This window comes from Echinops telfairi, unplaced genomic scaffold (genome assembly GCF_000313985.2).
Source record: "Echinops telfairi isolate 266 unplaced genomic scaffold, ASM31398v2 ScPeMD7_7458;HRSCAF=8496, whole genome shotgun sequence".
Classification (NCBI taxonomy): domain Eukaryota; kingdom Metazoa; phylum Chordata; class Mammalia; order Afrosoricida; family Tenrecidae; genus Echinops; species Echinops telfairi.
Window position 1 is genome coordinate 11340157 of NW_022111358.1, and position 25979 is coordinate 11366135.

General features: G+C 49.4%; 1 protein-coding gene across 5 annotated transcripts in view; it reads left to right on the forward strand.

The window, feature by feature from the left end:
- The window catches only part of HNF1B (HNF1 homeobox B), a 60397-nt gene that overhangs the window by 3243 nt on the left and 31175 nt on the right, over nt 1-25979 (forward strand). For 3 of the 5 annotated variants that reach the window (XM_045299906.1, XM_004706978.3, XM_045299908.1), the window contains exons 2-4: nt 1904-2103; nt 7251-7515; nt 9480-9715. In XM_045299906.1, the coding sequence (XP_045155841.1) occupies nt 1904-2103; nt 7251-7515; nt 9480-9715 (701 nt within the window). The remainder of the gene's footprint in view (nt 1-1903; nt 2104-7250; nt 7516-9479; nt 9716-25979) is intronic. The other 2 variants (XM_045299907.1, XM_004706979.4) reach the window with 1 other exon arrangement.

Here is a 25979-nt window from a genome sequence, read left to right on the forward strand (position 1 = left end):
CATTATTTCCTTAGGTTTCTTAAATACGCAACACGAATTGAAGACAAAACAAAAATAGGCAAGAAAGCCGTTAAAGCAAGATCAACTTTTAAAATCTCTGCGTTTCCTAACTTTTAAAACTATTGTTCGAATCTGTTGGAAGTGTTTTTACACCCTAGAAATAACTGTGGTAAAAATGTGCCCGAGGTTACCTTTCACATGATTTCTGAGGCTTAAATACCCATGTCCGAAATGCTTATTTCATATATGTGTGTATGTAGATGTGTGTATATATAAATATTTTTAACTCAAGGTCACTTTCCAAGTTTGAAACCGTGCAGTTTTCTCATTTTATTGTTTTTCTTGTCAATTATTGCATATGATTTGCAAGTACCTTTGAGAAGACTTGAGAATTCCATTATTAATTTATATATAGTTAATACGAAACGTTTACATTCCTCAAAAACTCTTAATCCAAACCCCAAGTTTCCTGAACTTCATATTAAGGATAGTTTGAATAATCCCAACTACTCAAATGCTTACAAAATATCTCAGTCTAATTAATGGGTTTTTTATTCATTAAGCAAAGTTAATTTTATTTGACAAATATAGATGGCCTGTAGAAATAAATTGCCAATTACCTTGCAACATTGTATCTGTCTTGGCTTTCCCCTTAAATCATTTTTTATTGTTTCACTTGAAACTAATATTACCCCCTCGTTTTTCCAAGTCATACCTGACAATTTTATATAGCATATCTGGCCTAGAGGGATGTTGGTTTTTTAACTTAAATATGCAACTGCATTAAATAGTGTATGTGGATGTATTGCTTCTTCAATTATTTATTTGCAGTGTACATTGCTGTCTTAATTTCTAATTTTAAACAATATCCCTCACTTTAAGTCACCTATTCAATGAGAAAAAAAGATGAAGTTGAAAAGCAGTTTAAATAAATAAAATTTGTGCATTTTCTACCTGAAAATGCGTTGTTAATGGCATTGCTCTTAAAAAGCTGTTTGCCCGTGTGAGTTTATGCAAAATGAAAACTATCCTTATGTGTCTGTCCCAAGCTTGGAATTGATTAGAAACAGTGATTTTCAGATACTTTCACAGTATTTGGGAACTCAGGGCACTTAGGATTGTTAATTAAAATTAATTAAAATTAAAAATTAAAATGACTTTCTCCATTGGGTTGATATGGGAGGTAGGGCTGTAAATAAGATGTATGTATTTAAAACTTTACTTGCTTTGTCTTCCTGGAGTGAATGATTGCTCAGTTGCAGAGAGGAAGCTATTCTATTTCTTAGAACATTTCTACCTCTTTGAGAACAGCGTAATGTCTGGTTAAGAAGCCCTTGTTTCTCAGGAAGGGAACGCATGTTTCACCCCTCCTCCCCGCCTGTTGTAGAAAAAAAGAGTGAGGCAGTCATTCAGAAGAAAGTGAGAGAGGTCTAGTTGGAAATTAGGTGAACTTAAAAATGGATTCTAACCCACACCCTGCCTCATCACTGTTCGCCCAACCCAATCCCAAGCTGATGGCATCCCTCCTTTTCAATTGCCCTTTGCCTTTTAAGTTTCTTGCAATCTGGGAAAATGAAGGGAAGTAAAATAAAACAAGAGCTTTTTTTTCTCCTCAGGAGGAGATCCGATACTGGCACGGCCCTCTGATTCCTGAAGATGGGAAGCCATAGCTTTATGTTCTCCCTCCTAGCTTTGGGAGAGGGTAAATGGTATAGGGGTGTCACCTCCTCTTCCATCTAGATTCCAATTTGGCCTTGTGCCGCTCCCTAGGATAGAACTAGAACAGGTGAAGAAATGGGTGAAGATTAGAGTTTGCGTAGAGCTTAGATAAGACCCCAAGAAAGAAACTATTTCTCCCTGGGCATTGCCCTCCAGCGTCCTAACCATCTTCTTCTCTGTCTAGTGAGGACCCTTGGAGGGCTGCCAAGATGATCAAGGGCTACATGCAGCAGCACAACATCCCCCAGCGGGAAGTGGTTGATGTCACAGGCCTGAACCAGTCTCACCTCTCCCAGCATCTCAACAAGGGCACTCCTATGAAGACCCAGAAGCGCGCTGCACTGTACACCTGGTACGTCAGAAAGCAACAGGAGATCCTTCGACGTAAGTGCTTTAATCCTAGAGCGGCCTGATTCTGATCCCTCAGAGTGGCCCCGGTTTCCCCTTCACCAAGAAGGCCTCCTGCACCGGTGCTTGGCGAATACAAGAAAGCCAGCAAGTGGAGTTGGCTTTCGTGATTGCAGTACACCAAGCTGCCTTGAATCAACCCTTCATTCTGTCCCTTACTAGACAACAGATAGTTGCTTTGACAAGCTCCCAGGGTATGCAATGTACCTTGACGTTCTTAGTGTCTGCTGCTCTTTGAAACCAAGTAGGTAAAAGGGTGGGGTTATCTTCCCCAAGGGCTAAGCATGTCCCCTTGATGGAAGACTATGGTCAACGTATCCAAAGAAGACATTTCACAGTAGAGGGCTAGTCCTGTGATTTTCCTCCCCAGAGGAGAAGGATAAAAAGTGTAGAGTGTTTGCCTAGACATACTCAGCACCTGACCCTTGGCTGTTTATTGGTGAGGAGGAGACTGCGTTCTGAAATAATTTATGGGGATAATTCACATTTATCAAAACTGGTAGTTTGGGGACCCCGCTGGGCCAGTGAGTCTGTCTAATGAAGGAGTTTCATCTTGCTACGGCAGGTCACAGTAAAGGTGTCTGCCTTTGGAACTCTGGCCAACGGATTCCAGTCACTCCCACTCCCACCCCAAAATGTCCTGTCTGTCCCAAGGTTTCTTCCACCTCAAAACACTGGGCTTCGTTTTTGAAGTGTGGGGAACTTGGAACTCTAGTTGGATGACAAGAGCTTGAATAGCGTGTTCTTTTCAGTTTAGCGAAGTAGACGTCTACTTTACCTTCTCGTTCTTTCCACGCGGCCCTCTCCTGAAGATGTGTTTCGGACATTTTTCCCTCTCCTTGGAGCCTGGCGTTCTCTGGCTTTGTCCAGAGGTTAGCGTTCACCACTTTCGTTCCCTCTCACTGGTTGTTCGGTTTTGGTTTTGGTTTTGCGGGTTGTTTGGTTTTTTTTAAGCATCCTTATTCCCTGCTCTGAGATGATGGTGTCAGTATTTATCGTCTCCGGGTCTAGAAAGGCCGTCATGGTGGAGAGAAACAGCATAGGCGATCGTCTCTGCTTGTGGTTGTTTGTAGGAAGCCTCAAGTGGAAAGATTGGAAATAAGGAGTAAAATTAGTGCTGTTGGCTGCCCGGGTGCAGAGACACTTTCTAAGGATGGGTGAGCCCCTCACCCCTGGCGGCTGGCTCTTTAAAATTGTGTTCTTGACATGAAGCACTGCTCGGTAGTTCAGGGACAGTGCAAGAAAATGCTCAGAAACCAAGTCCTCAAAGATCCGAGGACTCTTGGGGCCAGCCTTCGTTCAGGTCCAAGCTGCGTCTGAGCTGCGTCTGTGCTCCAGGAGCTGCCCCTCCACTAGGGGGAGGAGCAGGAAAGGCCGCTGGAAGGGCTGAACAGACAAGAGGCTCCGTCATCTTCTCAAGCATCTTGAGAGGGGATGTTTTCACAAAAATGGATGGAGGTCCCTGCAAGAGCTTTGTTGTTGTTATTGTTTTAAAGTCACATGAGACATGCATTAAGAAGCTTCATTCTGTAAATAGCATATGTCCTGCTATTCTGTGTCAAAAATTGTGTTGGGGGGAGAATTACACTAGGCTGTGGGACATACAAGTGTAGGGATTTACAGACGGCACCACCTAACGAGGGAGACTTAAGAACAGCTACCCTCGAAGAGCTGTTATACAGGCAGACACAGGGGGCAGCAGACTGATGGGCCAATTGCCTGGAGAAATTGACAGAGCCTTAAAAGGGTTCCCAGAGAAAATGACTTGGGGGCCAGGTCTTGAAAGGTGACAGATGGACGAATGGGATAAAAACTGTGAAAGCAGAGGAAGAAGAGAGGAGCCAGGGACTGGGCTGGCAAGCCCGCAAAGAGGAGAGCCAAAGGATAATAGCCATGTAAATCTGGGATGTAAATTTCCTGAGCATTCAAAATAAATGGTCATATTCCTGGACACTTCTACACATCCAGGATCCTTGTCTAAACTTGCTCCCAGGTCTATTAGGAGGCAGCAGAAGCCGATTTCTCCAAGTTCCTTCCTGGGGGCGGTCAATGTTTCTTCTTCCCCAGAAGCCTCTGAAAGGATTGAAAGGGGAGTGGACGGTGGTTGGAAGGTGTGTGGCTGGGCCAAGCCTTCAACCATTGAGAGAGGCTGGGGCCAAACTTCTGAGTGGGACAGACCCTGAAAGCAGGTGTGCCTACCTGGTCCTGCCATACTTTGGGTTTCAAGCTGCTGTTTCCCCAAAGGACAGTGGGAAGACAGTCGCAGTCCCTGCACTGTGGGGTGGCTGTGGGTGGGTCTTACACCCACCCCAAAATAAAGCTTCAGGAGTTGATTTTGTTACTTCCACGTAAGTCAGCGTCGAGGGTTTGCTGGGCGTGTTCTCTGGTTTTTGGTAACAGATGTGCATTGGTTGGTGGTTTGGTACGTTAGCGTCTACAGGGGTGTATCTTGGTCCTGTTCCCAAGACTAAGGTGACCAGATTTTAACATTGGTAAAGCAGGACACCATTGATCAAACTCATATCCTGGCGAAATAGCCACATGGCAGCCAAAAGCCGTATACCCTAGCTTGTCGTGCATTCTTTCCAAAAATCGGGACTTTTAAAAAACGCAACAGGACGCGGGACAAATTGTTAAAAATCGGGACTGTCCCACCAAAAGCGGGACGTCTGGTCACCTTACCCAAGACCCTGCAACTTGGAGCAAGTCTTTTAGCCCGTCTGAACCTCAGTTGCTTCATCTGTAAAGTGGAGATGACCAAACCTCTCACACGAGAGGCTGTGAGTTTGGGAGACAAGGGATACACTGCCTGTACTTGGCACGTGACCTAAATCTAGAAAGGCTGCCAGAAATGCTCAGTGTTATCCCACCTGTTCATGTGGGTCCCAAGTCCTTGGAGGAGCTTTCCTGGCTTCGGATACTATTCATAGTCGTTCCAGGGGGCCACACCCGACCAGAGGGAGGAAAGGAGACACTGGGTCAGACCCCTACCGAGCAAGGCACTTCTTTCTCCCCCTTTGATTATCCCTCAAGTCCCAACCCTGAAGAATAAGTAACATCCATGTGGGGGCTCTTTGAGAAGCCTAAGCTCCGTAGGAAGGAATTCGGGTCATCGTCCTGCTGATCAGCAACCCAACTAGGGGTTATCTAAAAGGCTATTTCATGCCACTTAGGTTTTTAAGCAGGACCATGACACAGGTGGAAAGCTAAGTGACCCTAGAATGAAGCAACTTGGCTGGGATCCTAGATTATCCCATTGAGTCTGTGATTTCCTGTTAGTATCTTTGGCAGCAACTCCAGCATCTAAAGGAACTGTTGGGCACCAAGGAAAGTAGAGCCCTAAGGTAGCGTGAGAACCATCCAAAGTGGGTGGCTGGGAAATCGAAGGCCCCACAGACAAGCTCGCCCATCCACCCAGGAGACTGCTCGTTAATCTGCCAATTAACCAGCAACTGATCAAACAAAACTTAGCATCACCTGCAGCTAGGATCCTAAGTCCAGGCAGACTTGGAATCCCACTGCTTCCCAGTGATGAACCAACATGGAAATGGGTCCTGGGTTAGGTAGTAAATGCCCTGTTCATGGAGCTGTGTAGACGAAAGACCACATCGGTAGGGTATTGTGGAGGGGATTCAAGCATTAAATCATGGCCTGCCTTTTGAAGCGTAAAGATTTCAGATTCCAACTGTCCAAAGAAAGAGGAAAGGCTGCACCTATAAATAATGGCCTGTCCAGACTCATGACCCCAAGGGCTCATCATGACTGGAGGTTGCGGCCTTCATGGCTCTGAGCCCGGCAGCCCTGCTTCATGCAGGTGTGAGGGAGAAAAACAGCAATGCTCTCTTCTCCCGCGAGTCAATATTGATTCTCATGTCAACTGCTTAGGCTAAGGTATCCTCACTGGTCTGAGCTGCCACCTGCCTTTTGATTCATTCAACGAGAAATGTCTTCAGGATCACAATATGCCTGGGCCCTGGGCGTTAGACAGCCAGGGAGCAAGTTCTACCTACATTTATCCTTACCCAATCCCTTAAGCACAATGTCTGGAAAGACCTCATGCTTACGTCTTCTGACATGCCATATTTCACAGCTGTGGGCAGATCCGGAAGATTCTTTTCTTCTTGAGCTGCCGCTCGCATGAGCTTATCGCTGGGCCCACACAGGACTGCCTTTGAGATGATTTGCGATGGAAAGAGTGTCTTCTTTTTCTAACACGAAGCTTCGATGTCTATCAAAGCAGTCCTCAAAAGATTCTGGATTTGGGGTGTACTTAAACAGCCCAACAGCCTCGTGTGAATAAAACCACCCCAGACCCATGGCCATCTCCTGGTTTCTAACGCACGATGACACTGGAGGACAGACAGCACAGGACGGACCCATGGGGTTTCCAAGGCTGTACATCTTTACAGACCCTCTCACACGGCAGCCGATGGACCTTTTGGTTAGTTGTCTAGTTGCTGAGCATTGTAACCACTGTGCTACCAGGGGGCCTTTATAATGTGAAGAGTCGGGATCTGCAGAGAGCAATCTCTCTAAGTCAGTGGTTCTCAGCCTTCCTAAGGCCGCGACCCTTTCATACAGTTCCTCATGTGGTGGTGAACCCCCCCCCCCCAACCATAACATTATTTGGGTTGCTGCCTCATCACTGTCATTTTGCTACTGTTAGGAATTGGGCAAACCCTGTGAAATGGTCGTGCGACCCCCCAAAGGGGTCGCGACCCACAGGTTGAGAACCGCTGGTCCAAGTGCAAATATTAATTGAGCTCATCCCCCTGATATCAAAATACAGTGTCCAGGATTCAGAGTTCTTCTTCAGGTCTGAGGCCACGTGAGGTAACAGCAACACCGTAAGCATTGCTCTTAGCACAGTGGTTGTCTTTGAGCTCCTTGACAGGAAAGAGGAGGGTAGCTTTGGAGAAAATTGAGGTGAGCAGTAAGGAGGCCCGTGCGTGGAGATTCATCTCCGGAGCCCTCCCACCCCACCCCTCCCCCTGCCATCATGGAATGCCAGCTCACAAAGTTGAGGCGAGAAGAGCAAAAGTGTCTTGTGTCTGTCTACCTGTCTGTCTACCTGCTGAGTGAAGGCTACAGACCCTATCAAATCTACTCCTTTCTCTTTTCAGAATTCAACCAGACAGTCCAGAGTTCTGGAAATATGACAGACAAAAGCAGTCAGGATCAGCTGCTGTTTCTCTTTCCAGAATTCAGTCAACAGAGCCAGGGGCCTGGGCAGTCCGATGACACCTGCTCTGAGCCCACCAACAAGAAGATGCGCCGCAACCGGTTCAAATGGGGGCCCGCATCCCAGCAAATCTTGTACCAGGCCTACGACCGGCAAAAGAACCCCAGCAAGGAAGAGAGGGAGGCCTTAGTGGAGGAGTGTAACAGGTAACAGCGCCAGGAGCTCACTCGAGCATGCAGGCCAGCACGTGGACCCAAGAGCCATCCCTAGTCCTGGGATCTTGAGGTACTGCGTGTCCACACAGCCAGTTGCCGGCTGCCATCAAGTAGATTATGGAACTAAGCTGCCTGTGGTTTTCAGTGGCTGACTTTTTTAATCTTTCAAAAACGCTTCCTTGGGCATTGGTTTTCCAGTCAACAATCCGTACACATGGTGTTTCATCTCATTCTTTGCAGTCCCTCCTGGTAACATCCCTTAGCCCACTTCCTCCCTGTGTTTCCTGTTTCCGTTCCTCCTCCTTTCCTAAGCCTCCGAACTTTGTCCTTGGGGAAAGGCTGCCCTTTGGATCTCACATGGTGCCTTGTGCTAAGGTGTGTCCACGTCCCTTGTGTTTCCTGTTCCCCTCAGAGACCTGCCTCTTGGTCGGGCTGAGAACTGGCTCCGTGGCTGATGCTTCAAAAGTCAGTTGCCAGGACTTTCTTCATTGGCACCTCCAACCTGTCTGTCAGCGGCCAAGTACGGTCGCCATTTTTACCGCTGTGTGGCTAAATCAGGGTTTCCCTAAATATCATCCACAGAACCCTAATCTTAATGTTTTGAATAAGTTTGAGACACGCCACGCATACCCTTCTTAGGAAGTGGCAACATAGATGCGTAATCTTAAAGGCTCAGAGAAGTCCTGCAGTAAAGACACCTATTGGATTGTGTTGGCATGGTGGTTAAGCAAGCCGATGATTCCCTGGGAAGTATGCCTCTCGAGAAAACGCTGGAGGATGCTGGTCTAAAAACATAACACATGTGAAGTGACAATTCTATGACCCCATACATGGAAGACAAAAACTACGCCTTTGCCGCCGAAGCTTGCACCTGTTGGCCCAAAAGGAAGCTTTGCCAGGCTCATAAGAATTGGTCAGGTCTCTTCAGACCCCCCTGGCTGGGCAGCTATGAGCTGGGCTGCTAACTGCAGATCAGCAGTTCGAAACCACCTCCTGCTGTGCAGGAGAAAGATGGGGCTTCCGATGCCCATGAAGAGTTGAGTCTTGGAAACACTCAGGAGCAGTTCTACCCTGTCCTATAGAGTCACTATGAGTTTGGTGTTTGTTTGTTTGTTTGTTTTCACAACTACGTGTAAGAATGTGACTGGAAAGCCTTGGGGCATAGTTTTCTTTCCTTCCTGCCCTCTCTTTCTCTGACTTTTACAAGCGCTGCTCTTGGATTTAGCCAAGCCCTGTGGGCGCCTTCTCTCTCTCTCCGGGCTGGATCAGCTTCAGCAGTGGAAGGATGTCACCGGGCCAGTTGGGCCGGGAAGTAGAGAGGCAGAAGCATCAGCCCCTAGAGGCCGCAGAGTCCTCAGTCTGTGGTTCTGTGTCCTGTGTGATGGAGAGGCGCGTCCTGCACCAGTGGTGCCTAAGACATCTCTCACACCTGGATCCAGGGTCTTGTCAGCATTGATAAGACCCCTCTAGCCAGTCCTTTAGAAGGGACTCCTGGGCTGAGCATGTGATCTCTGCCTTTGCTCAGACTTCTGTACCCAAGCCTTTCAGAGAGAGTGCTTCGAAGAGACTTAGGCAGAAGCAGCAAAGGTCTTGGGCAGGGTGGGGAGAATGGCAAACCAGGTGGTGGCAGGAGGCCCAGTCTGGACCTTTCTCTTAATCGTCTGGCTCCAGCTGGCTCTCTGGTCCTCAGAAGCCACCTCACAGCCCTGTACCCCTGACTTCTAGCACAGCATCCCTGGCCCCAGACCTGTGGTTAAGGCCCACTCAAGCGATCATCATCAGATGATTCGATGGTTGTGTGTTTTTCCCTCTAGCCAGCATTTTCCTCAAACCTCCCCGCCCCCTCACTCTAACCTCAGCCTCCTCACACTTCTAACCAAGACTGCTATGATTTTGTGTTTGGGGGTCCACCCCTGGCTACCCTCATTCACGATCTGGCCTCTGTCTATTCCCAGGGCAGAATGTTTGCAGCGAGGTGTCTCCCCATCCAAAGCTCATGGTTTGGGCTCCAACCTGGTCACTGAGGTCCGTGTCTACAACTGGTTTGCAAACCGCAGGAAGGAAGAGGCATTCCGGCAGAAGCTGGCCATGGATGCCTATAGCTCCAACCAGACACACAGCCTAAACCCTCTGCTGTCCCACGGCTCCCCCCACCACCAGTCCAGTGCCTCTCCACCCAACAAGCTGTCAGGTAAGCGGGGCCTGGGTTTCTCAGCCAGGTTTCATCTGGCCTGTGGATTTTCATGGGAGCTTGTGCTTTGGGATGGCACTGGTGCTGGCCTCCTGCCATCGTTAACGGATTCCTATGAAAAGGGCACACCTGGCTCTCCTTAGGTTTCTTCTGAATCCTTCTCCCCATTGCACCGTCTGAAGTAGCTCGGCCGCCAGAGAGCTGGTTGGCTGTATTTTCTGTTCTTCTCCCCGTGTGGCTGCTGGCTTAGAGGACCGGTGTCCAGTTAGAGCACACGTTTCAGCAGTCGCTGTGATGGAGGAGGGACGTCTCCCCTTCATCTTGGTCCAGCTCCCAGCCCTGACCCTCTGTCCAGCTGTAGCAGAAGCTCAGGCGCCCTTGGGAAAGGACCATTCAATGGGCAGTGTTTGCTTGTTGGCTCCTGTGCTCCTTCAGGGTGACATCAGCCACTTCGAATCATGAACTCACTACAGTGGTGAGTTAGCCAAACCCCACTGAGTAGCTACTGCGGCATGCTCGGCCCTGAGCTGGATTAGTGATGCCTCTTCCATGACGTCTGGTTTGTCACGAGGTAATCTTTTTGTTTTTAAATTAAAAGATCATTTTATGGGGGGGGGCTCTTACAGCTCATGTAACAATCCGTGCATCAATTGTATCAAACATCTTTGTACAGGTTGCCATCATTCTTTTCTAGACATTACTTTCTATTGAGCCCTTGGCATCGGCTACTCTTGTTTCCCTCTCTCGCCCTGTCACGAGGTAATCTTGCCTGCTCCTTGTGGGAAGACATCCTGATAGGCTAAGTGCTGTCATGAGTACGGATTGGGGTTGAGTCCTTCCACTGGGACTCAGTTCTCTCAAGAAACCTGGCTTTCCGGATGATTGGTGTACTTAGCAGGGTCTCTTTGGTGCCCATGTGGACAGAGTATGGTACGATCTCCTTCCCGCTCTGGGGTAGGGCTTACGAAAGACAAGCCAAGACCTGTTTCTGACTGTCTGAGTGGATTCCGAAACTGTCCCTCCCCTCACCGACTGTTGACCATCTGAGGGACGAGGTCTGAGATCTGAGCATTAACCCAAGTGCTAGAGCAACTAATATCATTTGGGTCGGCCCAGAGCCGCCAACATTTGGTCTCCTACCACGCCCTCCCCTAGCATGGAAAGCTCCTAAGGGAGACTTGGGAGCCTCCCATCTTCACGGGTCTCTAGAAGCCGGAGACTGTCCAACAACAAGTCCTCAGCCAGCGCCAGAAGCTTCTTGAGCTCTGGAAGAGGAGAAAATTCGGTTTGCTCTTAAGAGGCAAACCCGCCCCCAGACAAATACTGGCGTGGGTTGTAGAAGAACTGAACCCCTCTATGGAAATTCAGGGCAGGTTCAGAGGACAGCGGCAAAGGCCTGTGGCTGGCCTGGAGCAGGATGGGAGCCCTGACTGCCCGGAGATAGAGAGCTGGATCTAGGCACTGCAGGGGGTGTGGTTGGGGCAAGGGGCATTATTGCAAAGACAATGGCCATTGTGCTGGGACCTGTGATCTCCACACCAAAGTCAGGGAGCCTTCGAGCCAAACAAAGGCCCAGCAGCTTTCTGACAAGCTGGGGTTGTGTGGAGGTCACCACAGGGCTGTTAGCTTAAGCATTCTATGGTTCTACGGGAGTCCCAGAGAGCTCAGGCTGGAGGGACCCGAGCAGGTATTGGAAGCTGGAGGGGGCTGTGAGAGGCAGCGCTGATGCTTCTTCCTCTGAGGGAAGATGGGTTCTCTGCGCTGTCCCAGGAGTTTGGACCCTTTATAAAAAATTTTTTTCAATCACGGCATATTAAAACTGGGAGGGACTTGGGAGAAGGAACTTAAGGTTCAGAAAGAGAGATGGCATTGCAAGGACTGGGACTCAATTCGGCTGATTGCCACGCTAGCTGCTCACAGCCCCAGTGTGCATGGAGTGTTTACCAAGTGCCATGCACCGCCCTGGGGACACACAGGACACACACACATCCCTGCCCCTACCCCCACACCTGGAGCTTCCGGTCTAGTGGGAAAAGCAACCTGCCAACGTGGGTCCCCCGAAACAGCTGGGGATCAAGATTATCTTTGGGGGGCTCCCTAGGGAAGGGCACGACAATGGGCGGTGGGATATATTCCCAAGGAGCCCTGGTGATGCGGTGGGTAAGTGCTTGGCTTACTGACCAGAAGGGCGGCTGTTGGAATCTGCCAGCGACTTTATGTAGCAATCAGCTTCTGGAACACTTTACAGCCTTGGGACCCCCGTGGGGCACTTACACTCTGTCCTCGGCTGGCTCTGAGTCAGAATCAACTTCATGGCAATCAGTTTTTGGTACATCCCTCCACTCCATGTCCTTCTGCCTCAGTCTTCACTCGGAGCAAATCCAGGTAGCCCTGCCTCAAACCCTGGGACTGGAGTCTCTGAGCTTACCTTTGAATTCTGTTCAAAGCAGCCAGGTGGTCCCGTTGGGTCATGGACTTAACTTCACTGAATGAGTTGCCCATCTGGAAAATAGAGCAAGAGTACCTCCCTCCCCGGGCCCCAGCTGGGCAACCCCCTTTCCTTTCCTCTGATCCCCAAGGCGTACGCAGCAGCAGTGGAAAGATGGCAGGCTGCGGAATTATTTTCCTAGTTCATTTCACGTTCCAGGATATGATTCCTGAGAGGGGAGGGGGGAGGGTCCTGGCCCAGGGTCTGGAAGCAGAGGCAGCTGCTATGGTGGTCCCTTGTGCCCCTCTCTCCAGCTGCCAGCGAGGGGCTTGAGCTGCGCCAGCCCCCCGAGGGGTGCACCCTAGCTTAGGCAGGCCGCGGGCCAGAGGCAAGCTCTCAGATAAGGTCTACAAGTAGTGAGGAGCTTAGCATGGCACCATCCCTGCCACCAAGCTGTGGTCTCCAGTCCCAAGGACATTATGCATGCAGACGTCCATGCAGACGTCCATCCAGTGGTGGAGGCGACATCAACACCCAGGACCAGTCCTGGCAAGGTCTAACACTGGGTCCCAATCCCCTCACCCCTCCTCCGACTCTTCCATCCTCCCCAAACTCCCAGGCACCGAGGCCTGCGAGACTGGCAGCACCTATGGCCCTACTCTCTCTAAGCAAGCCTCTGCCCTCCCCAGCCACGGTGGGCTCCCTGTGGCCCACTTGCCCACGATGACCACAGTGTGACCCTGGTCCTGGAATGTCCGCACAATGGGGGTGGCAGGAGGAGCACTTTGCCTCTGTCAGCGGCTGATTGGTTACAAGGTGCCCGACAAGCACATTGTCAGCAGAATCAGCTGTTTTCAGTGTCCCTCCTCGGCTTTACAATCACACACCAGCATGCAGCCAGGGGTTGTCATGGCATTGTCTCCCTTATGCATGCTTAATTGACAATTACATTGGGGCTTTGAATCAGCCTGGCTGCGGCTGATGCGCCTTCATCTTTCCAGCGAGCGTCACAGGGGCACCCTTTGTTTGCTCTTCTTGGGGGCCTGAAGTGACTGTAGCGGGATCGGCAGCAGCCATTTATCTTCAGCCTGGAAGGCCTTTATCTGCCCCCTCCCCATTCCAGCTCTGGCCAGCAGGAGCCGTCCCTGGTTATAGGCCCCGTGACAGCCCATTCTGAGGCCTTTGAGCAGACCCGGAGTGATGGCCCCAACCTCCATTCTGGAGCTGAATCAAGCGAAAGGCCCCCAAAAGGTCAGAGGGCAGGGCTGCCGCAAGGAAGAGGACTGGTTGGAGACTGGTGCTTGTATTGATCCGTTCAAGGAGGAGGAGGAAGTTGGCGTGGGAGGGAAGTGGGGCCAGCCTTGGCACCAGCCAGGCAATGTGGTTATGTGAGCTGTGGCGGCCTTGCTCCCTGATGCCTTCGCTCCAGCCTGCAGCAAACTCGCTGTGGCCGCCGCCTCATGGAGTGAGGGGAAGGACCGAAGGGCTTCATGCACCTTCACCCGCGCCACATCATGCCTTGTAGAGAAGAAGGTGGAGGCTCATTCTCCTGACAAGACACTGAGGCCCAGGGGAGCCTGTGCATATCCTGGACCACAGCTTCTTTACCCAGGAGGAGAGGCTTGCTTCTGCAGCTGTGGCTCCTCTCTCCTTTGGAACTCCGTTCCTCTCAATGCACTCTCCTTGGACTTGACTCCACTCCTCCTCAGATCAGAGCCTGGAAAAGCAGAGAGCCCTGCCTCCCGCCTTCCCCCTGCGTCTCTTCCTCCTAAGCAGCCTGAAGGAATCTAGCCCTGCGTCTTAGGGAAACCAAACAGGGGACCAGCTTACCTGGGTGAATGCTACTGTTTTCCTCGAGGGTGAAATCTTCAGGATCCCAGGCCATCTCAGCAGTGCCCAGTGGCAAGGTGATGAGGGAGTGTGAATGATGATTACAGCTAGTATTGGTTGAGGACATTGACAAGCCCCTGGCTCAGGGCTGAGCACCTGTACGCCTCATCTTGTTCAGTCCTCACCCCTCAGGAGGTAGAAACCATCTGTATTGTGATCCCTATTTTGCCGTCAAGGAAGGGCGGGTAGGTAGAATGGAAGTAATTTGCCAAGTTCATCTAGGAATAAGTAAGTGGCAAGCCAAGTTTTCCCCTGTTGCCCTGTCCGCTCTTGGCTAGATGCAGGATGCTAAGCGCTCGGGTGTTAAACTGAAAAGTCGGTGGTTCAAAGCCCCCCAGCTACTCTGCAGGAGAAGGAGCTCATGAGCTGCTTCGGTGAAGAGTCGAGCCCTGAAAACCCTGTGGGCCGTTTTGCTCTGGTTCACGGGGTTGCTTTGAGTCAAAAGTCAGATTTGAACATTGGTCAAGCGGGACACCATTGAGAAAATGCATATCCTGGCGAAATAGCCACATGGCAGCCGAAAACCGTATACCCTAGCTTGTGCATTTCCTTCCAAAAATCGGGACTTTTTAAAAACGCGACAGGACGTGGGACAAATTGTTAAAAATTGGGACAGTCCCGCCAAAAGCGGACATCTGGTCACCTTAGTCAAAAGCTATTCAATGACACCCCATAATAATAATTTTCTAGGCACAGAAACTAACACACACACACACACACACACACATATACACACTCCTCCCACAGTCCCTTCTGCTTTGGGAGTTCATGGCTTCAGAGTGGGATAAGGGTAGGGCTCTCCCACTCTGGCTAGTTTATGGCTTCTTCCCCAAATGTTGTCCCCATCCAAAGTGGATTCAGTGCCCTGCCTAGGGAAGAAGTTAACACACACACACACACACACACACCCTTTGAGGACCCCATCCCCATCTGTTCAGAGATCTGAACTCCCCTTGCAATCTGCACTGTCTGGGGCACTAAATGCCTTAACAACTTAATGGGGCTTGGGAGACAGAGCGGGCGTTTTGGCTCACCTCTGGGAGCTTGGCCCCCTCCCTGGGCAGCAGACAAGGGAAGGGGGTTTATAGGGCAGTTGTAAAAATATTCATCTTGGCAGCAAACACTTTTAGACTGACCTGGGCCCCTGTGCGGATGTGGCTCCACATCCTCCTCCTTAGGGATTTTATCTGACTGCCATTTTTATCTGTTGAATTTGAAGGACATTTTATCTGGCAGGTACCTCCCCATCGACTGCCACCAGATTGGGGAAGACAATCAGGATATTAATGAGATTAAGAGGCTCAGTCTCCCCTGCATTCTGCTGGCAGCCTCTCCCTGATAGTGGTCGGACACTGGTCTGCATACAAAGAAACCCTGCGGCTGGGCCAGTGGAGCTGGAGCCCTGCACAAAGGGGCTTGGAGATACTGCAGCCCTCGCACAGTAGGCAGTCCCTTGGGCCGTGCCTAATCCCTCTGAAGGATCCTTGGAGAATTCAAGGACTCCTTGCTGTCCTTCAGTGCCCTCAAGGGAGGAGGGAGGCTGCCAGTCAGTACAGAGCCACAGGCTGTGGGTTTTGCCAGCAGTACCCTTCGGTTCGGTTGTTCCAAAGGGTTTGATGGGAAATGACAGGACCTTGGCGAGAACTGGGCACCAGAGGCGCAGAAAGATGCAGAGGCCTGCACAAGAATCTTTGAAGCTACCTGCTAGATGGGAAGGCACAAGATCTGGCCTTATGTCTCTGCCCACTTTTCTAGGGGAAGTGCAAACACAAATGGGGAAGGAGAAAGTACATCTGGACTATCGCTCCCAAAGAAACTCAAATGAAGTACTCCGCTGTGCACAAGTACTTTAGAACAGGGCCGGTAAACATTTTTCCTAAAGGACCAGCCAAAGCCAAACTAAACCCACAAACACCAAGTGTATTCTAATGCATAGTGACCCTATAGGACAGGGTAGAATTGCCCTTGTGTGTTTCCAAAGCTACAACTCTTTCCAGGAGTAAAAAGCCTCATCTTTCTCCTATGGAGAAGCCAGTTGTTTCAAAATGTTTGGCAGTCCAATGCAGAACCCTTATGTCACCAAGGTTCCTTGGACCTAAAATCAATATTTTAGGCTTTCAGGACACAATTACTCAACTCTGATTTTGTAGTGCAAACTCATACATCGTCAATGCGTAAACAAATGAATGCAGCTGTCTTCCTAGAAACGTTTATTTGTGGGCTTTGAAGTTAGAATTGCATATTATTTCCACAGTTATAACAACAATCATTTCCACATATCATGAACTATTCTTCTTTTGGATTTTTCCAACCATTTGAAAACATAAAACCATTCCTAGCTCCTGGGCCACAGGAGGCTGCCCACTGCTCTAGGACACTTTAAAATCAACTGTGTGGCTTTAAGAAATTTCGGTGCTAAAGTTACCAGATGACACAGAAATGCCATTCTAGATGTCTACGCAGAATCATTGAAAATAGATGCTTGTTCATCTGTGTTGCTTATTGCAGCATTATTCATAAGATGGCCCAAATGTCCATCAACTTATAAGTCGAATATTCTTCTGCCATAAAAAGGAATGAAGTACAGCTAGATATATGTCACCACCATGGGTGGATTTTGAAACATTGTGCTAAACGAAAGAAGACAGACACAAAAGGCAACATATGGGATGAGTCCATTGATACAAAAAGGCCAGAGCAGGGAAAATTCACCCAGACAGAATGTATAGTAATGGTGTCCAAAGGCTAGGGGAAGGGAAAATTGCTCATAGGAACAGGCTTTCTTTGGGGGTGATGAAAATGTTCGGGAATTAGATAGTGGTGATGATGACACAACTTTGCAAGTATACTAAAAACTGACTGAAGTATGCACTTAAGTTAGCATGCATACAATACGTTTAAAAAAACCTCAATGTCAATGCTGTGCCCCAAGTCCTGCAGTTAGAACCTCGGTGGGAGGGGCAAGGCATCAGAGTTAAAACTGTCGGAGATTCTAACATGCAGCCACGTTAGAAAATCAGAGTTCAAGTGAGTGCTTGCCAAGAGTTAAAGTGCGTATTAATAACCCAACTCACTCACTGCCCTGCGTTGATTCCAACTCATAGCACCTGTAGAACTGCCCCTGGGCATCTCTGAGAAGAATTCTCTCTTTTTTAATTAAACACTTTTATTTGGGAGCTCTCACATCGCTTATCACAATCCATACATTAATCCAGTGTGTCAAGCACATTTGCACATATGCCGCCAGCATCATTTTCAAAGCATTCTCTTCCCCCTTGAGCCCCTGATATCAGCTCCCCATTTCCCTCCCCCGCCCACCTTCCCTCACGAACCCTTGATAAGTTATAGATTATTATTTTCTTTTTAAAATCATTTTATTAGGAGCTCTTACAGATATCATAACATTCCACAGTTCCATCATATCAAGCAGTGTTGTACAATTACTACCACATCAGTTTCAAAACATTTTCTTCTTGAACTCTTTGAAATCAGCTCCCCTTTATCCCCTCCCTCCCCCACCCCACTCCCCCAAAGTAACCCTTATACTTATATATAAGATTATATATATTTATGTATTTAATCTGTATCTTATACCATCCAATGTGTCCGCTCACCTGCAATTCTGTCATCCGTTCCTCTCAAGAGGGGTTCTACAGTCATCAGAGAATAATTCTTTACAGGAGTAGAAAGCTTGTCTGTTTCTTGTGCAGTGGCTGCTGGTTTCAAACTGTTACTCTTGTGGTTAGCCGCCTGACATGTAACCACTGTGCTTCCCGGGCTCCTGTTGATGACCCACGGATGTGGTTCAAGTACAGATCCTGATTCAACAGGCCTGAATTTCTGCATGTTTAGCACATTCCCAGCGGCTGCTAAAGATGGTGACCCCAAAACCACAATTGGAGAATTGAGAGTCTTAAAGCTACTCAATGAAGAACGAATGTATTTTGGTCTCCCCACAGCACCATTTACTATGCACAAGGGCTTACAAACTAAGTTGGTGTCTCACCTGAGTTCCAGTTTCACCTGGAGCACCTCTCAGCCCTGGGATCCCGGAGAAGTATCTGCATGGTCTGGGACAAGTCACGCTCTCCTGGGAGCTCTAAGTCTTCGCTGCTCCAAGAGTAAAGCGAGGCTCTCAGGGAGGTAGATGCCCAGAGGATGAAATGGTATGCTAGTGGTAAAGTACTCCTGACATCATGGGTGCCAAATGGCAGCTGTCACCCTGGCTTGCAGAGCCTTATTTACACTCCCTTCTTTCCGTGTGTGTGTGTGTGTGTGTGTGTGTGTGTGTGTGTGTATGTGTGTGTTTCAAAGCTGGTTTTAAGAGGCTTTGGCTATTTCCAACTAGATATTTGTTTCGGTGTTTTCAGGAGACTCAGGATGTCTTCTTGTAGCACATTGGGTGGAGGGAACTTTCCTGATCTTCCTAGAAGGACTGTCTATTCTATGTTATTCATAAAGTATTTCCAGAAGCTATGCAAACTATACTCAGTAGTAAGAGGAGACCGGGAGGCCCCAGGGATTGAGTGATGGGAAGTGGAGGCTCCTGACCATATTCTGTACCTAATAGGGCACTTGCTTCTTTAATTAACCCATCCTCCACTACCATTGGTCGATTCTTTCTCATAGTAGCCCTAGAGGACAGAGTGGAACCGCCCTTTTGGATTTTCAAGACTATAAATCTTTACAGGGGTAGACAGCCCCATCTCCCAAGATTTGAACCACAAACCTTGAAGTTAACAGCTCAGAGAGTAACCCACCACACCGCCAACACTTCTTTCTTCAATTGTAACAAGTGTGAATACCCTTTTTGCGTGCCTTTCCCATTGGCAGTCAGCCTTGGGACCCAGCCGATTAGAGGGAGCCTAGGACTCTTGGCAGAGGTGATGTCTTGGGGGTTGGTGGCAATTACTCTTTGAAGAGAGATGCTCCCTAAACTTCAGGCAAAGGGCTGGCCAACGCTCTGGCAGCCACTTCCCTGCATCTACAGAGCACCCTATTCTCTGCTTTGAGTTCAGCAGCCTGGACAAAAGCACACCTGTATGAGTGCAGCCACAGAGGGGTCCGGCGGTGATGACTCAGTCTGCCTAATGCTTCCTGGAAGTCAAGGGCCACCTTTCTCCGGACCCTGGAATGCTCTTTCCAAGCTGGAAAAACACAAAGCAGATCCTCTCTAGCCCTGAAAGGCTTTCTGAAAGAAAAAGTCTACAGCACCCTAGGTGAGCTGGTTGCAGGCAATCCCTGCTCAGGACCAGACTCGGGTGGGCGTGTCTGTGTGGCAAAGTGCAGTGAACTACTGTAGGCAGAGGCCTGAATTGTGGTTCTGTGACTATCTGGTGGTGTGCCCTCAAACATGTTATCTCGACTTTTTGCATCTCCGTGTCTTCCTCTGGAGGTGCTAATTCCTAGCTCTTTAAGGCTGTGGTGAGGGTTAGATGCGAGAAAACACAACCGGTGTCTTGTATAGAGCCTGAGCAGGAAGATTAACTTCCAAGCCTGTGTGACCGAGTTCAATCAGGGACCTTCAGAGCACGGAGGGAAAGCCCGTACTTGGCATCTGCCTGGGTCATTGATAAAGGTGTGGCTTTGCAATTTCACCCTGGAAGCCTTGTACTTTCTTGCTTGTCATTTGAGGTATCAGAAACAATGAAACTCAAATATTGACATGATCCGTGGTTCCCAAATCTCCTTCCAAGGGCACCTAAAAGTCACTTGAGGAGCCTATATAACCTCATGTGAGTGTGTGAGTGTGTGTGTGTGTGTGTGTGTGTGTGTGTGTGTGTAGCTCATCCACCCATTCATATAAGAATAGGGTTGGGGAAGGGTCAGCCAGTAGGCATTTCAACAAATTCTCCAGCATTTGAAAGCACAGCCAGGACTGGACATCATCGTGAGGCTGATGGGACAGGCGAGTTCTGACCCTGACATTCCTTTTGTTGGATTGGAAGACTTTAGGATGAGGAATCCTGGACCAGGATTCAGGGGACCAGAGCCACAATGAGTGGAGTGACCTTGGGTGAATCATTGAATTTCTCGGGGACTCTGGCAGATGAGGGTCTTGGATGAGGGTCCTTGCAGTCCTGATCGGTAGTTCTTTGGAGATTGTGAACAGCATCGTCTTAGGGCCCGGAAGTGCTTGAAGGGGCAGTGGGAGGTTTGTCATTGTGAGAGTTTACTGGTCAGCTCAGCCTCAGGCCCTTTCCTTTGCTCTTACACGCCCTAGTTCCTCTTCCACTTCAGGAACTGTATGCTGTTCGAAGCCTTCCACCTTTATTAGGGACCATTAGAGCTTTACAGCACCAGCAGATTGGGTGGGGCCAGTCACAATAAACAGATTTATAATGGGTATAAACAGGACACCTTTACTGCTGGAGGGTAACACTTTCAGGGCCTTTGACTGGCAGGCAAACACACATGCCTTCTGGGCCGGCCTCTGCAGGGTGCCTCTGGGCGTCAGCACCTGGCCTCAGACTGGGTTCTCAAGGAAGTGAGTTCTTGCTCAGCCCAGGCAGCAAACCTCCAAATAGCGCCACCTGTCTGTGGACCATCGATTCGCGGGACGAAGGGCTTCATCCATCCCGGGATGTTTTACAGATGGAAACAAATGAGCAGGCCCCGCTCATCTTTCTCTAGAATCCCACCACCAGGATTTACAGGGGAAACAGAGTTTTCATGCTTGTCCGTCAGAGAGAAAGAAAGCAACCAACCAGCCCTCACTCTCTCCATGAAGAAGGTCCCTAAAAATCTCTACAGATCTAGCTCTTCATCGCCTGACTTCTGAATGGTAGCATCGTGTGGTCTAAGCATAAGGTTGGTAGTTTGAACCCACCTAGTGACCCCATGGCAGAAAAGGCTGGCTATCCATTTCCATAAAGAGTACAGCCTGGGAAACCTTATGGGGCAGTTCTACTCTGTCACCTGGGGCCACTGAGTGGGAGTCAACCCAGGGGTGCCTAACACCACCAGCCTGCGTCTGATTTATTCACTGCCGGGTCTCTAACACATAGCTCTGCCCCTGACGCGAGGTAGACCTCACGTACGTACGTAGGGAATGAAGATGTCTATCATAGAGGGGCTGCAAAAGCAGAATGCCTTGCTCCAGGTGCTGTATTCTTGTTACTTGGTTTTAGAGTTAAATTGTAGACCAAACTAGTCTGGGTGTACGTAACATAATATAAATATATTTTCTTTTCTCTAGAAACAATGTCACCCAGCCCCTGCCCCACTAATACTGTCTAACCAAAGACTAAAAGATCACAGCTCTGTGAGAACATTAAGTGCTATGAGAAAGTTACTCGTTTCCCCTAGCGTTTAGCTTAGGCTTTTAGTTTGTTCTATATTCCCTTCCCAGCATTCCTTGTACCGATGGGAAAGGACAAGATCTCCTCTTGCTGAGATTCCACCAAGTGAACTGAGGTCTGGAAAAGGGATGAGACTCACTGCAAATTAAGAGTCGTCTGGAGAGGCAGAAATGAAACTGCCCAGCTCCAGGCAGCCACTAGTTGCCGGGTGATGTTCTTGAGCCCTTGACTGGGGTTCCCCTTCTCCCCTCAGAGTGGAGACCAGGAATCCTCCTCTTCCCCAGGTCTCCAAGCCCAACACCCGGTACCTCATCACATAAAGCGGTGATGAGCGGCTCGCTGTCATGATGACGGTGATGATGATAATGAGGATGCTGATGAAGCTTACCTCAGTGAGGAGGATGAGGAGGCAAGGGGTCTGACCCGGCGAACCCCTTTCAGGAGGCAGCTCTGCAACTAGCCTGCCCTCACAGGATCCTCTCCCTGGGTATCACCTCCCTGTAAGGTCCTGCTTATGAATAGGTCACAGTGGAAAAGCTCTCTTTTCTAAGGCAACTTTATTAGCCCTTCAGCCACAATAGATATGTCTGTTTATAGGACCGACTTTTGTGTGGACAGCGGTGGGGAAGTCTGCTGATGGCTTTATAGCCTTTCCTCCTTTGGCCGGACCCACTCAGGGCATCAGCATCCTCGTCAGCCAATCCCAGGGCCTTTGTTGCAGCCACATGGCTCCAGCCCCAAAGGCCGCCTCCCAGAAAAGATTAGGCCCCAGGAGCCAGTCTGCAACACTGTCTGTCCCCACAGCCTCTAGACCTGATGATGTCCAGGATTAACCCTTCTTGGACTTACCTTATTTTCTTTGAGGCCGGGTGGAAAAGGTGGTGTCTTTGAGTGACTCGCGTTACCCCAGCAAATCCGCATCCACTGATCCCGCTCTCTTATTCCAACTTAAACCCAAACTGGGTTCTATATTTGATGAGTTTAAATTTGGGCTTTCCACTGGCAGCCCCAAATCTTTGGAAATGGTCAGCCCATGGGTGTTGTGTGTAGGCCTTAAGAAAGGGGCATGGGGTAGTGACCTGGCAGGCTTGTTTTGCTCATTGGTTGTTTTGCTCATTGGGAACATGCTGTCTGGGGGCCGAGATCTCCCGTGTGAAAGGGAAAGTCTGCATGTCCCCTCAGTCCTCAATGGGAGCGCCTCGTGCCTCTCAGGCTTACTACGTTCACGTCTTCCACCATGGAATTGCCCAAGTCTCAAGAAGTCTCCCTCTTCTGTTTGGGTTACACTGTATCATCCCTGAATCAACTCGGTGGTAGTGACTATGGCTTTTGGTTTGTAATATCTTTCTCCTCCTCTCGCCTTCTTGCTTCCTCATTTAAAATATGTTTGCAAAAAATAAAATAATCAAGTATGTTGGCTTTCCCATAGCCACACAGGGGGTGGGGGTGGGGAAACGAGGAGATTAAGAAGATAACGATAAACCACTGTCAATTTTCCATCATTTAATAAAACTGACTAGAGTTGAAGGGGATTTGGAGCCTGAATCTGAGCTGAAGCCACTCAACTCGATGCTGACTCATAACAACACGATAGGACATGGTAAAACTGCCTCTGTGAGTTTCCGAGACTCTAACACTTTATGGGAGTAGAAAGCCCCATCTTTCTCCCAAGGGCCAACTGGTGGTTTCAAACTTTGAACCTTGCAGTCAGCAGTCCAATGCATAATCACTTCACCCCCAGGGTGAGCTGAAGTTCATCATTTACTCATTCAACTAATGTTCATTGCATGCTTAGCATGGGCCAGGCTCTATGCAAGTTGCTAAGGATATAATCAAGGGTCTGCCCACATTGAATGTATGTTCTAGTGAGGGTCTAGTCAAGAAGCAAGTGAACAAACAAAAAAACAAACCTTTCTGATGGTTAGAAAGCGTTCTCGTGCATAATGAGACGCTTAACAAATCTGGAGCTGACTAGGGGAGATTCCCAGCAAGAGGTAGTGAAAGTCCCTCTCCGGGCATCGGTGGCACAGCCAGGCACACTGTAAAATGCTCACACGCATGGCGACTCCCCAGGTCCTGGGGCTGGGCTGGCTTCTCTCACCTGTAGCCTCAGTCTCCAGGATGAAGTGCTCCTTGCAAACCGTCTAATGTTTGCAGGCGGAAGCCAGCTCTCTTGCAAGGATGAGGGGTGGTGACTAGGGAAGCCTTGCTGGGGAGGACGGGGTGGGGGGGTGGGGGGAGGTGTGAGTGCTTCTGTTGCTCTTATGTCTTATGCCTCCCAGAATGTTCCAAGTCCTCAGGTGCGCTGGGCACATTCGCTTCTGTTCTCAGCCAAGATGCTTTTGATAGAGGACTCCCCCCTCCCCTTTTCTTTTCTCGGTTACATTTCCTTTGATTTTCATAAGAAAACCAGTTTGTGGGCTTCCCTGAAGTATCATCCACCCTCCACTCCTGGAGTCAAGAATGTTTGCCGTCGCCCCTGCAGGCCGTCTGTGTTTCTCCTCCGGGGAATTGGGCCCCTAGCTCCGCCGCCTTGGGTAGGAAGGGATCTGGAATCAGAAGCCGCCCAGCGTGTAAAGGGATTTCATCCACGATCAGCTTCTCCCTCCCAAGGCTTTCAGATTTTTTTTTTTTTAATCTCCTAAACTCTGGGCAAGCATGCATCGTTCTCCCCAGAAAGGAGAACGCGTGAAGAGGCGGTAGCCTCGTGTTGCATGTGAGGAAACCGAGGCACCAGCAACAGCGAATTAAAAGCTTCTGTTTCTGGAGTTGCCAGTTCGAAGCCCAGGGATTTCCCTCATTCTTTCATCCCAAGTGAGTTTCTCAGAAGTCCACCAGACTGTCCTGAAGAAAAGGGACTCCCCTTTAGACCTGGATGGGGAGGAGGGACGGGAGCTGTGAGGAGCCAGCCCTCTGGCTCGGTGTCAGCATCCCCTCAAGTCTGCTCTAGGACTCTTCCCACTCCCCTCCCCAGCCCTGGGTTTTGGTGCCGTGGGAAAGCAGCTCTGCCGGCTACAGGCATGGCTGTGTCGCTCTGGGAAGAGCCTTCCCTCGCTTTCTCCTACGCTCCCTCCTACTGGAGTTTAAATTCCCGGTTTTCAGACCGAGCCAGTTGGGCCGGGCTCTGCGTGAGGTTAGGAACACAGGGGAAGAATGTGGGTGGCAGAGCGCTGACCGGTTGAGTAATGTTTACTCTCTTCACGGCTGGGACGCTGCTCGCTGCCGCTGGCAGAGGTCCACCAGCTGGAGGGACATTCCTGCATTATCAGGGATGGGAGATTGGCTTCGAATGTCAAGGGTGAAAGGCATCCCACCAGATGCAGGGTGCAGTTCTTAGGCCCCCATAAAGGGACCCCAGGCTTCCGTGCCAGAGGTCACAAGGAGACAAGCTGAGCCTCACCCAGCTCAGCCCCAAGATCCCCTGCCGTCACCTCCTCGTCTGGCTAGCAGAGCCATGCTGGCCAAGCTGCCCTGGTTGCCCTGATGTTTACCCAGCAATTCCTCTCCCAAGAGAACTCAGCGCTTCTCGGGCATTAATCGATTCGTTGACCATTTGGCTTCCGAGACAGGGAGCTCTGTAAATACATATGACACACCGAAATGCCCAGGCCCGGAATCGTCAGAATTAAGGCAAAAAGAGAGAGGGATAAAAATATGGAGAGGCTGGGGCATCGTCTACAATTAGATTGGAATGCAGGTGTCCTGCCAGGTCAGTTCTAATTCAATATTTTTATTTAAAGAAACAACACCTGACCCGATGCTGTCCAGGAGGTTCTAATTTATGGCAAGCTACCTGTTAGAACTGTCCTAACATAGGGTTTCCACGATGGCCGTGTTCACAGAAGCAGACTGCCTGCCACATCATGCTTCCATGAAGTGCCTGGGGGGTTCGAACTACTGACCTTTCAGTTAGCAGCCAAATAATTTAGCCACTCTGTCACCATGTCCTGATCCAAATGCACATCCTGAAAAATCGCCGAACGATGTCACTTGGAGTTAAATAAGTCCACGGGGTTTACAGGGCAAACAGGGTTAAGGGCGTAATATTCGAAAACGTCAGCAAGTGACACATTAAGAAGAAGATAAGGATCAAATAACAACAGCAGCACCGTGTTACACCTGCTGGAGGGTTAGGACACACAGAAATCCTGTACAACAATAAGCCTGAACTTTACCTTGAAAACGTCCCGACGTTTGCCTGGGGGAGTGGACGTCAGGAGAGCTGCAGCTTGTGCGTGACTGAGAGGAGGTAGACGGAGGGCGATCGACATCCAAAGAAACCTTTAACTCCACCTGTGGATGGACGGTGAGCTGATGGAGCTGGGGGCTGTTTGAGATATGTGTGCATGCGTGCGTGTGTGAGCATACACACACACAGGCAAGCACATACATACATGTTTCATGTATTCCTGTGAAGCTCCATTCATGTGGATTTCAGCATTCACCTACTGTTTCTCAAAGAGGCGATCTCTCCTAAGCAGATGCAAACTGTGCCTGAAACTCAAATTGTTCCCTAAGATCGCAACAGAATTAGAGCAGATTCATATTTTCAAAACAAGCGTGACAGCAGTACTGACTGTCGACGTATTGCCTCCTTCTGTTGGGGTTGACACTCCTTGCTCTGGGGCATGGGTATTCAAAGCAG